General features: G+C 40.1%; 1 protein-coding gene across 1 annotated transcript in view; it reads right to left on the bottom strand.

Moving 5' to 3' along the window:
- The window catches only part of NUDCD1 (NudC domain containing 1), an 80,377-nt gene that overhangs the window by 57,558 nt on the left and 9,468 nt on the right, over positions 1–13,351 (bottom strand). The window contains exon 2 of the mRNA XM_007934768.2: positions 2,217–2,371. Within this exon, the coding sequence (XP_007932959.1) occupies positions 2,217–2,371 (155 nt within the window). The remainder of the gene's footprint in view (positions 1–2,216; positions 2,372–13,351) is intronic.

Genomic DNA, 13,351 nt, shown 5'->3' with positions numbered 1-13,351 from the left:
ATCCAACAATATCAGTAATCACATGAACTATAAAAGATTTGTTGTTGTTGTTGTTAAGTGTCATTAAGTCAATTTCAACCGCCTGGTCCTGTGCCATCCTCACAATCATTGCTACATTCAAATGCCCATTATTGCAGCCACTGTGTCAATCTAATCTCATTAAGGGTCTTCCTCTTTTTTACTGACCCTCTACCAAGCTTGATGTCCTTCTCCAGGGCCTGGTTCCTTCTGATAACACATCCAAAGCATGTGAGATGAAATCTCACCATCCTTGCTTCTGAGGAACATTGTGGCTGGACTTCTTCTAAGACAGATTGTTCATTCCTCCAGTAGTCCATGGTATGTTCAATATTCTTCACCAGCACCATAATTCAAAGGCATTAATTCTTCAGTCTTCTCCATATACTATGATGTTGCTTATTGATCCAGTTGTGAGGATTTGTACTTTTTTTTTTATGTCGAGGTAATCCATACTAAAGACTGTAGTCTTTGATCTTTTGATCTTCATCAGTAAGTGCTTCAGGTCACCTTCACTGTCAGCAAGCAAGGCTGTATCATCTGCATACTGTAGGTTGTTAATGAGTCTTCCTCATCCTGATACTACATTCTTTTTCATATAGTTCAGCTTCTTGGATTATTTGCTCAGCATACATATTGAATAAGTATAGTGAAGGGATACAACGTGATGCACTCCCTTCCTGATTTTAAACCTGTGTGCCTGTGTTCTGTTCAGATGACTGTATCTTGGTCTACGTATAGGTTCCACATTAGCACAATTAAATGTTCTGGAATTCCCATTCTTCACAATATTATCCATATTTTGTTATGATCCACACAGTCAAATGCCTTTGCATAGTCAATAAAACACAGGTAAACATTTTTTCTGGTATTCTGTGCTTTCAGTTAAGATCATCTGAAGTCAGCAATGATATTCTTCATTTCACATTCTCTTCAAAAGCCAGTCTGAATTTCTGGAAGGTCCTTCTCGATGTACTGCTGAAAACACTTTTTAATTATCTTCAATATTTTTACTGGCATGTAATATTAATGATATATTGTTTGATAATTTCTGCATTCTGTCAGATCACCTTTTTTTGGAATGGGCACAATCTGTTGGCCATGTAGCAATCTTCCAAATTTCTCATCATGGATGAATGAGACTTTCAGCAATGCATCTATCTGTTGAAACATCTCAACTGATACTCTGTTAATTCCTGGAACTTTGTTTTCTGCTAAAGCCTTCAGTGCAGCTTGGACTTCCTCCTTCAATACCATTGGTTCTTGATCATATGCTACCTCCTGAAATGTTAAATGTCAACAAATTCTTTTTGTTAGAGAGATTGTGTGTATTCCTTCCATCTTCTTTTGAAGCTTCTTGAGTCATTCAATATTTTGTCCATGTAACTTGTAAGGTTTTCACAGCTTAATTTTTCAGGAGATTGCCAGGTCCTCCTTCCTAGTCCTTCTTAGTCCGGAAGCTCCGCTGAAACCTGTCTATTATGGGTGACTGTTGGCATAGCTTCCAACATCATAGCAACACACTAGCCATGACAGTATGACAAACTAAGAGATAAGTGGTGGAAATAATTTAGGCTCTTCAATTAAAACACAAAGATTGTCATACTGGATGAAAAATAAGACCCAAATATATCATCTTTACAAGAAACAGGTAAGAACACTGATCAACTAAAACAAAAAGGATAGAAAAAGATAAATACTAATACTAATTTTTTAAAAAATGCCTGTAAAACTATATTAATAGCAAGCAAAGTATATTTCATGGCAAAAAGTATTCCCAGAGATAAAGAGGGACATTTCATAATGCTAAAAAGATCACTCCTGGCAGATGAAACAATTCTAAATATTTACACGTAATTAACAGTTAAAAATACATGAAGCAAAAAATAAAAGGAAAAACAGACAAATCCACTATCATAGCTGAGGATAAGATTCACATTGCAAAAGCAGAAATGAAGAGTTATATCACAAATCCATTAGGGAAGTTGCCCATTGGAGGAAGTAGAGGGAAATAAGTGTAAATAACAGAAAAAGAGAAAAAATTAAAATTAAATCCAACAAAAATAAAGGCTTGCACAGACTGATGATAGGATTCCATATCTGAATTATATACCTCAACTCTCTGGCTCTTAGATTCCAAAGGGAAAAATTAAGGGTCAAATTTACTGGAAAACTCTATTATATATATTTTTTCTTACCAGCATCACTGTTAACTTCATAATTCTTCCCAGGATATCAACATAGTAGACACTGTCTTGATACCATGAATCAGAGTGTAGATAATTATACATTCCAAAAGCATGCATGTGCTCCAGCGTATACTGATCATCTCCAAGTTTTACTTCTGCCACAGCTGAAATGTAAGAAAAAAAATTATCAAGGTGTTTGGTTTTTTTTTTTTTTTAACCTCAAGTTGTTTCTGTGGAATGCCTATAAGCTAAAGAAATCATAGAATGCCAACAAAGCCTTCAGTGCACTCACTCTATCATTCAATCAACAATAATTTCTGGGCACCTAGTATGCATTGTGCAGAGGATAAACTGAGTAAAACTGATACGGTCCCTCCCTTATACAACTTCAAATCTAGTGACCACAGGTGATATAGCTTTTCATGTAATATTCTTCTTTTCTGTTAGTTACCTCTTCCTTAAAATTATAAATAAATAGAATAGAAAATTCTAAAAATCAAAGATTCCTTTCTTCTGGGCAAAAATGAAGTCTATTTTATAAACTGTTTTTATACATCTTAAAAGACTTTTACTCTATTGTTCTTCCTACATATTAAGAAATAGAAGATATGGTTTATTATCTCATCATATGTTGTTGTTGTTGTCATGTGCCATCGAGCCGGACCCAACTCATAGAAACCCCTCCTTGGGTTTCCGAGGTGGTATTATGACAGATGCAGACTGCCCAACCTTCCTTCCAAGGAGTGGCTGGTGGGTTGGAACCACCAGTCTTCTGGTTAGCAGTCAAGTGCCTTAGGCACTACGCTACCAGAGCTCCCAGCTCACCATATAGTTATGGAAAACAAGGTAAATTCAAAGGGCGACTTTTCTAATCTTTACCACATCTTTCTCAGGGGTATGGAACAAAGTAACATGAAAGCTAGAACTGAAAAGGTCTCCTACCTACAGAACAGTGTTTTTCTCCTGTAACAAGCTTTTTCCCTAATTTTAAATCTGTCAAACATAATCCCTGCTTCCCATTTTTCCTGTCCTTCCATTAAGACAGCATCCCTTATAGCTTAAGGCTACCATGAAGTAGAATTAATTTCTACTCTAACAGGAAAGCTATAAGTTAACTATATTGGACCAATACCTTGCCTTAATATAAAGCTCACCTGACTGTATTCAAAAGAAGCTCTGGTGGTATAGTGGTTAAGGCATTTGGCTGCTAACCAAAAGGCCATGGATAAAACCCATCAGCCACTTCATGGAAGAACAATGAGGCAGTCTACCTCAGTAAAGATTTACAGCCTTGGAAACCCAATGGGGGTTGCTATGAGTCAGAACCAACTTGCTGGCAGTGAGTTTGTTTGTTTTTTTAAAATTGTTCCTGTGATAGTTGGAACTGTGTGTCAACTTGGCTGGACCATAATTCTGTGTGGTGTGCTTGTTTCCATGATGGGATCAGATGACTATGTTCTGAGTGGCCAATCTGTTGAACGGGAGTTTCCCTAGGGGTGTGGCCTGCTTCCAGTATATCTATGGACATTCCAGGAAAAGAGACATTCTTCTGTGGATCAGGACTCTGTTGTGCTGCCTACGACTGTCCATGAGTGAACAGTCCACCATTCGGCTTGGAGATCTCGGATTCGTCATTCATTGGAGTCAACAGCCAGTGTACTGCCTGCCAGCCTTGAGCTCCTCAGCCCCTGCAGTTGCAAGAGCCAGGAAGAGCCTCCAGCTTGACGTTTGATCCAGGAACTTTTCCTAAGATAAATTTCTCTATATATTTACATACATAAAACCTTTACTGGTTTTTGTTTCTCTAGAGAACTGCAGTGTAGTAAATTACTTTGTGTGGCTTTTCTACCCATAAGTCTTTGTAAACTCCAAGGTGGGATTTGCTATGAGCAACTGAGGAGCTCCTGATTGCTGAAGTTGTCCACCTGGAGTATTTCTGTTGGGAGTGGCACAAAACAATGTTCTGGGAGGTGCCCACTTTCTCTCAGGTGCTTAGAGTTCTGATGCTATGATTGGCTAGTTTGACCACCCTGCCGGGCTCAAAAGGAGACCTCCTGGAAGCAGAACTCTCTCTGACTCCTGGCTGAGGAAGACGTGCTGCTGAAAGAGACACGGGCTCCTGAGACACGTGTTGTTGGGAAAGAGATGCAAGAGACACGCATTGCTGAGTGAGACACCGAGGGACCAGCACTGCTGGGAAAGAGACTGTGAGAGACTGCTGGCTGAGGGATGGTGGGCTGGGAGAGAGACTGAGCGATTTTTCCTGAACTAGAATTGTAGCCTGTGGTGCTTCCCTAATAAACCCCATAATCTGTGAGCTCTGTGTGGCCACTGCAGTGAATTATCGAGCCCAGGAGAGAGGTGGTCGGTGCTTTGGGAGGAACGGTTGGAGAAAGGGCTGGAGGGAGGCAGCATGTCTGGCCTTGTAGGAATAGGCCTTGGGTTACTGCTGGTAATCCTGTCCTCCTCTTGTGGGATTAGAGGAGGTCAGAACATGTGTCCTCCTTGCCATTTTTGCAAGAACGCAGTCTAACACAGTTCCCAACTATTTTCTTGTTTTCCCAGAAACGATTACCTTTCCTACCTCCACTGCATGCTTCCAAAAGTCCTGGCTGACTTACATCCATTCAACAGATACCTGGACAGGCACCCGTGATACAACAGTGAGCAGAGAGCACAGAAACAACTTCCTCTGTGCTCATGATCCAGCGAGGATACTGGCATTAGTCAAATAATCATAATTAAAAATGGTGATAAGTGCTATAAAGAAAAATTACAGGTACCATGAGAACACATAACTTAGAGAACTGATCTACTTAGAGGGATTAAGAAAGCTTACCAAAATTCCAGCCAAGATACAAAGGATAAGAAAGTGGTTTTTAAGAAGAAACTTAACTACCTATGCACAAACACTCCCACCTAGCTCAGGAAGAATGAAAAGGTCAAAGTTGGAGGAAATACTTGTGTTCAAGTAACCAAAGAAGATGCAAAACTCAAACCAAACACACTACTGTCTAGTATATTCCAACCAATAATGACCCTATATGACAGGGTAGCATTATTCCATAGGTTTCCAAGACTGTTAATCTTTGCAAAAGTAGATTGCCACATCTTTCTCCCACAAAGCAGCTGGTGGATTAGGACAGCCAACCTTTTGGTTAGCAGCCAAGTGCTTTAACCACTGCACCGCCTGGTTTTCTAAAAGAAGACCAATCATCTGGCTGAAATACATAACCAGGAGAACTGTGGAATGAAAACCCACTGCCATTGAGTGAAGCCTGACTCAGGGACTCTATAGGACGGAGTAGAGAGCAGAACTACCCCAAAGCCTTTCCAAAGCTGTCAATCTTCATGGACGCCAACTCTCTCTTCTTTCTCCCTTAGAGTAACTGATGGTTTCAAGCAGCCGTTTTGGTTTGCAACTGAATACTTTAACCACTGCACCACCAGAAAGCTGTTGAAAAGTGAAGCTAGAGAACAGGGCAGGAGCTGGATCATGAGTCTTGCTTTTATTTATCCTGCTGAAAAACTCAAAAGCAGTAAGAACTCAATTAAGTTTCAAGCAGCAAAGTTACGATTTATATTTTAAAAGAACTCTTATGACTACATCATAGAAACAGACTAAAGCAGAACTGGGAAAAATCTAGGAAGGTATGTTAGGAAGGTGCAGGCATAGTAAAAGATGACTGAAGTCTGAAGACATTTCAGAGGGAAAATCATTGTGATGTATAGTAGATTTCACAGAAGTTGAGGGAATTTTCATCATGTAACTCCAGAAAATGTTTAGTTTATAATTAACAGTTTGAAACATACACATTCCACTATTCAGGAGAAAAACAATAATCAACTCCTGGTTTTCTAGCACCACTGTGTGGATAAAATAACACACTGCAGGAAATGTACATGTTAACATAACAACACAGACAAAACAAATCCATTTTCTTTATAGTTATGCCAAAGACTCCTGGGCAATCCTGGACCAGCCAGACACTTCTTAGCCATGTGCCTCATTACAAAGTCTTGCGTGTGAACCAATGAATCTGGAAAATTGTAATCAGGAGGTCATGATACAGTAGAGTTTAGGTGCTGCACTTACATAAGATAATGTGTTATTCGGATGCAGAAGTGCACGTATTGTGCTTTGCATGTTTACTATTATGTTAACAGCTTTGTAAATGAATAGACAATACTGTCTCTCTGGCCCAAATAAGAAAGGAAAAGTTACAATTGCTTTACCATGTCAATCATCTTGAGTATAAAAGGGGAAGGCAGCAGCTCAGAGAACAGGAGTATCCAGGATGTGAGGGAGGTTAACCACTGGCAGAGTTCTTCTGAAGAGCCCTCTAAGGAAGGGGGCTGGGGTTGAGAGAGCTCACAACTCTGCTTGGATCACTGAAACAGGCAGTAAGTGTACACAGTAAGTGTACAACAGCATTATGAAAAAGTTCGAAATATTGTGAGAATTACCAAAATGTGACACAAAGGCACAAACTGAGCACACTCTTCTGAAAAATGGTGCCAACAGACTTGCTCAACGCAGGGTTGCCAGAAACCCTCAATCTGTAAAAACACAGTATCTGCAGAGCGCAATACAATGAGGTATGCCTTTACACAAACATATGTGACCCCACACTCGTTTTTTGGTTATTATTGGCATTTTTACCAAATAATACATGTTATATCCTTTAGCACAAACATCATTTTCTTTTGTGTGCTTCTTAGTGGCATCTTTTACAGGTAATCCCTGATTTACTACATATTCAAGTTACAATGAACCGCACTTAGGACTGGTTTTTTGGTACATCTTGTTGTTAGTAATATGTACTACCAAAAAACAAAACAAAGTCACTGCTGTGGGGTCAGATCCGACTCATAGCAACCCCTCCTTGGGTTTCTGAGGTGGTATCACTACAGAAGTAGATCGCCCAACCTTCCTTCCAAGGAGTGGCTGGTGGATTTGAACCATCAGCCTTCTGGTTAGCAGTCACATGCCTTAGGCACTATGCCACCAGAGCTCCCAATATGTACCACATACAATGTTAAAACATATCTGTAACTTTATATGTAATCTTTCCAACCCCAAAACACAACAAAGCTCAGATTTATAAAGATACTGATAATAAAAGGCAATAATAATGAACAATGAAAAGAAAAGTATCCAGTTTATGTCAAACTGACTTACCAGAGAGGTTAATTTGACTGTTGAGACTTCACATTTAGAAGTGAATGCTTCTAAAATTGTAAAAATTAAGATAACTGCTATTCGGGAGATAAATGAACCCATGGATGAAAAGGTATTTCATGTAGTATATGCTTCTGGGTAGTCAGAGTAATGATGTGGTATGCCAGACAACCCTAGAAATGTTGAGGGAAGAACGAGGGAAGGCAGCTGGACAATGAACACGGAAGACTGAAGAACCGATGCCTTTGAACTGTGATGTTGGTAAAGAATACTGAAAACACCATGGACTGCCAGAAGAACAAGCAAATCTCTCCTGGGAAGTACAGCTGGAATGCTCCTTAGAAGTGAGAATGGCCAGGCTTCATCTACCTACTTTGGTCATGTGGTCAGAAGGATATCACGTGGAGAAGGACATCATGCTTGGTGAAGTGGAGGGTCAGAGAAAAAGGGGAAGATCCTTAATAAAATAGACAGACACACTGGCTGCAACGATGGGCTCAAGCACAGCAAGGATTATGAGGATGGCCCATGACTGGGCAGCATTCCCTTCTGTTGTACAGAGGGTCACTGTAAGTCAGAACTGACTCAAAAGCACCTAACAACAACAACAGCACTGCACACCTGATAGGCTATAGTACAGTATAAACTTAACTTTTATATTCATTGGGCAACAAAAAAACCTGTATGCCTTGCTTTATTGTGATATTCATTGGTCTGGAACTGAGTCAGCAGCATCTCCAAGGTATGATGCATGGGCATATATATGTACTGAAAGGTGCTAGTGTATACCTTTGTGTGCATAGACAGACGTATCTGTATACATGTGTACATACAGTACATCTGTACATGTATATATATTCATAGAGGACAGATTTACAGGTACTCTCAGACATAATCAAACACCTTCAAAGTGGGTTTGAAGCCATATGACCTTAGTCTCAGGTGAAAATTCAGACAAATGGCATGATATAGTTCACAAAGTTCATGTTCTAAACCCCAGTGAGGTAAGTAGTGTCTGGGGTCTTAAAAGCTTTCAAGAAGCCATAAAAATTATAATTAAATTGGTCTCTACTCATCAGGAACCAAAGAGAAAGAAGGAAACCAAATCCTCACAGAAGAAACTAGTCTCCAGGGCTAACAGCCTCTGTGAGCTACAGCCTTATCTACCCTGAGACCACAGGAACTAGATGGTGTCTGGCTACCACCATGACCATTCTGATCAGGATCATGTCAGGTGGACCCTGACAGAAAGGAGAAAAATGCAGAACAGTACTCAAATTCTTAAAAAGTCCAGACTTACTACACCAGTTCAGCCGAGAGGACTCCCTGAGGCTACTGCCCTGAGGTACTCTTTAAATCTTGAACAGAAACCATCCCGAGCTCACTGTTTGGTAAAATAACAGATTGGAACACTGAATAAAGGACATTACCCATGAGTACAGCCTCCATTGAAAAAAAAACATCTACACGAGACCAAAAGGTCAATAATTACTCTGCAGCCATGATAAGAAGATAAAGGGGAAGGGAAACTAGAGCACTGGAAATGGAAAAACCAGAACACAAAGTGAACGTTGAACCTTGTGAAAAATGTAACTTATGTCACTGAACAATTTGTACAGAAATTGTCAAATGAGAATATAATTTGCTCTGTAAAGTTTCACCAAAAACACAACAAAGTATTGTTTTTTATAAAAAAAGAAAAAGCTTTAGGGTCAGATTTGCCACTAATGAGTAGCCTCATTAAGCTACCTAACCCTACTGACTCTGTTTCCTCTTCTGTAATAGAGGCTAATAATATCCTATAAAACTACTGAGAGCTTAAAAACATGTCACGTATTTGCTATAGCACATAAAAAACAAACCTGCTGCTGTTGAGTAGAATCGGACTCACAGCAACCCTATAGAACAGAGTACAACTGTCACGGGGTTTCCAGGTCTATAAATTCTTACAGAAGTAGACTGCCATATCTTTCTCCCATGGAGCAGCTTGTAGGTTTGCACTTCCAACCTTTGGGTTGACAGCTGAATGCTTTAACCACTGTGCCACCAGGGTTCCTCTTCCATGGCACACAGTAATAATAATAAATGCTGATTCCTCTGTTGCTCTTTTCCTTTCCAAGGCTTATACTTAATTAAAAAAAACAAAGTCAGCAGTATGGCAATTCCTTAAAAAGTTGGAATTAGAAATACCATTTGACCCAGTCATTCCATTACTAGATATATATCATAAAGAAGTGAGAGTCAGGACAAGAACAGATATATGCACACCCATGTTCATCACAGCACTATTTACAATAGCCCAAAGATGGAAACAACCTAGGTGTCCATCAACTGAAGAATGGATCAGCAAACTATATGGTACATACACAAAATGGAATACTATGCAACCCTGAAGAATAGCAGAATCTGCAAAGCACTGCATAATGTGGATGAACTTGGAGGACATTATGCTGAGTGAAATAAGTCAATCACAGAAGAACAAATATTGTATTAGTCCATGATTATAAAAACTCAAGGAAAGGTTTATATATGGAAGGAAATTTTCTTTGTTGATTACCAGGGGTGGGAGGGGAAGAGAGGGAACTCTGTTAGAGAGGTAAAGACAAGTATTGGAAAAAGCGAAGAGCAATGTACCAAATGTGAGTGATCAACACGGTGGCATTGAGGAAGAGAAAGACACAGAGAGGTGCATGGGAGGTACAGACAACAAAGACAAATCCTTTCGCCCATACAGTACTGCATTGTCAGTGAAGTCAAACAAGGATATACGGGTGGATAGATGGGTGGACAGGCTGAACTATTAGGTATATCTATGCAGCGGAAGGGGGTGTGCCCAAGACCATGTATAGGGTTGGCAGACTATGTTTCTACAGGTGTATTGGTATGTTTTGTAAGAATTCCCAGGTATATATTAAAGCTGATAAGGTACAAGATTGTAGTTACTTCTTGGCCATAGCCAGCAACCCGTAGGGATCGAGTAGTTGGACCTGTGGACTTGGGACCACAATTGCAGGGGACATAAAGCTCAACTGGCATAACATACTACACAAAACATTGTTCCACATCCTACTTTGGTGAGTAGCACCTGGGATCTTAAGAGCCTGCAAGCAGCCACCTAGATGCAACGATGGGTCCCCCTTAGTCCAGAGTAAAGAAGAATGAACAAAACCAAAGATTCATGGAAACAACTAGTCCAAGTGACAGATACATCACGCAATCCCAGCCTATACAACTACAACATGAGAAGAACTAGATGGTGCCCGGCTACCATTGTCAACCACCCGGAGGAGGCTCTATGTAGGAGATACTGGATAGAGTAGAAGAACAATGTGAAAGAAAACTCAAAATCATTTAAATAAATAAATAAAAGGGACCAGGTTTACTGGTCTGATAGAGCCTGATGGAACCACTGAGACTATGGCCCATAGCTGCCTTTCAGGTCTAGAATTGAACCCACACCTGTGGCTTCCAGTCAAACATAAGACAGGCGTATAAGGTAGATATACTTCTTGGAGAAAACAATCATGGGAAAATAGAAGGATTGTGTATGCACAGGGAGACAGCTCAGGGGGCAGGAGTGCATGGGGGGAAGGACACAGGGAAGAGATGACTATGGGGAGGAAGTAAGAGGGGAACTGTTGCATTGTGGTAAATTGTGGTCAATGTCATGAGACAAAGTGTATGTGAACTGCTGTATGGAAAGTGAATTTGCTCTGTAAACTTTCACCCAAATCACAATTAAAAAAAAACAAAAAACAAAAAACCCATTGCCATCTAGTGGACTCTATGTGTTTCAGAGCAAAACTGTGCTCATAGTTTTCAATGGCTATAATCTTAATGGAACTACATCATCAAGCACTTCTTTTGCAGTGTAACTGGATAATATCAAACCATGAACCTTTCAGTTAACAGCTGAGGGCAAACCATTTGTGGCATCCAGGGACCTAATTCCTACTTCCACCAAATCCAGTGCCATGGAGTTGATTCCAACATAGTGACCATAAAAGACAGAATAGAACTGCCCCATAGGGCTTCCAAGGCTGTAAATCTTTATGGAAGCAGATTGCCTCATCTGTCTCTCACAGTGTGGCCTGTGGGTTTGAACCAATGACTTTACAGTTAGCAGTCCAATGCTTTAACCACTGTACCAGCACAGCTCCTTAGATGGAGTAATAGGGACTAGAATGATCTTCTCACCTGAAACACCAAAAAAATAAAGCTAAATAAGCCAGTCAAAATTACATGAAACAACAGTTCAAAACACTAGATATTAGGCAACTAACGATAGTGGTGCTCAGGAAATGGGAACAAGGTGAACGCTACTAGAGCCCCAACTTACTGCCTTGAGCAAGTTTGCACAGGGAGGGGGAACGAGAGACATGAGCAATGTAACACAGATTTCAGTCAAACTTGCAGAAATGAAAGCTACAATGTTTAGGAGTGAAAACACTAGATGGGATCACAGTACATTGTTGTTGTTGTTGTTGTTAGGTGCTGTCGAGTTGGAGCCGACTCATAGCGACCCCCCCTTGGGTTGCCAAGGCAGTATCACTATGGAAATAGATTTCCCAGACACTACAAAAGAAGTTTAATGAAACTAAAAGCATGAAAACAGAAACTATCCAAAACAAAACAGAGGAAAATATCATTATAAAATAAATTTACAAAACACTGGTGAGGTGGACAATTTCCAATGATCCAAAAATGAGTGCTCGGGAATCCTCAAATGAAATGAAAGTGGAAAAATATATATTAGAAAAAAAAAACAACAGGTCAAAACTTTTAAAACTTGATGGAAACTATAAACTCACATATCTAAGAAGCTCAAACAAGCCTGAAGAACAAGATGAAAATTACACTAAGGTACAATGTAATCAAGGTGCTGAAACCCAATGTACAAGACAAAAATCTTAAAAGCAGTCAGAGAAAAAAGTTATGCTATGTACAAAGGACCAAAGATAAGAATGACATAAGATTTCTTGGGTACAATAAAAGGAAAAAGAAGTTGTTATTGTGTGCTTTAAGTTGATTCCAATTTCGTGACCCTGGATATGAGAGTAGAACGGTTCCATAGAGTTCCCTAGCCTGTGATCTTTATAGGAGCAGATCAGCAGGGCTTTTCTTCTGTAAAGCCACTAGTAGGGTCAAACCACTAACCTTTCAGTTAGTAGCTGAGTGCTTACCCCCTGCACCACCAGGGCAGAACAACTGAGTAACAGTACTTAAGGTAAAGTACAGGGTCAGCAAAAACAAGGGAAACCCTCAATGGGATGGAATGACACAAGAGCCAAACACAGGCTCAAACCCCAACAATCGTGAAGATGGCACCAGACACGTTAACACCTCATCCTATCACCCAAGAAGGAGCCAACATGATGGCAACTAACAATGTGTGAGGAAGAAACTAAACCTCAGTCCACTAAGTTCTTTGAGACTGGAGACCCCTATCTTCAACATCACATCCGAAGTCCCAAATACTAAGGCATTAAGTGCTTCACACACCAGCGGTGAGCACTAACGGTTTGCTGAATTAAAGCTAACTCCATGTGTTAGGAAAAAAGAAATCCAATTGTCACAAAGAGTTCCTCAATCACACCTCACTGTCTTCAGAAATCACAGCAAAGGCCTGTTGATTGGCTTCCGAAAGGTCACAGCCATGAAAACCCTACAAAGCACAGCACTTCTCTGACACACGTGGGGTTGCCATGAGTCGGAATCTACTCATTGGCAACTTGTCCGGTGTAAAAGCTTCAGAAATTAGGTTTCAAAAGAATTATCCTAGATGGACTTCCAGTAAGATGGAGGAATAGGCAGACAAGCGACACAGACCCTCTTCAACAAAGAAAAGAAAAACCAATTGACAGAGATACAGAAGATAATCCTGGAGTCCTGAGCTTCAAAAGGAACTATACAGAAGTGGATTAGGCACCAAGTAGTGGAAAAACCTGAACAAAAACAGTGA

Source organism: Orycteropus afer, unplaced genomic scaffold, assembly GCF_000298275.1.
Source record: "Orycteropus afer afer isolate SDZICR_OR568_19922 unplaced genomic scaffold, OryAfe1.0 scaffold00021, whole genome shotgun sequence".
Taxonomy (NCBI): Eukaryota; Metazoa; Chordata; class Mammalia; order Tubulidentata; family Orycteropodidae; genus Orycteropus; species Orycteropus afer.
This window is presented reverse-complemented; position numbering and strand designations above follow the sequence as displayed.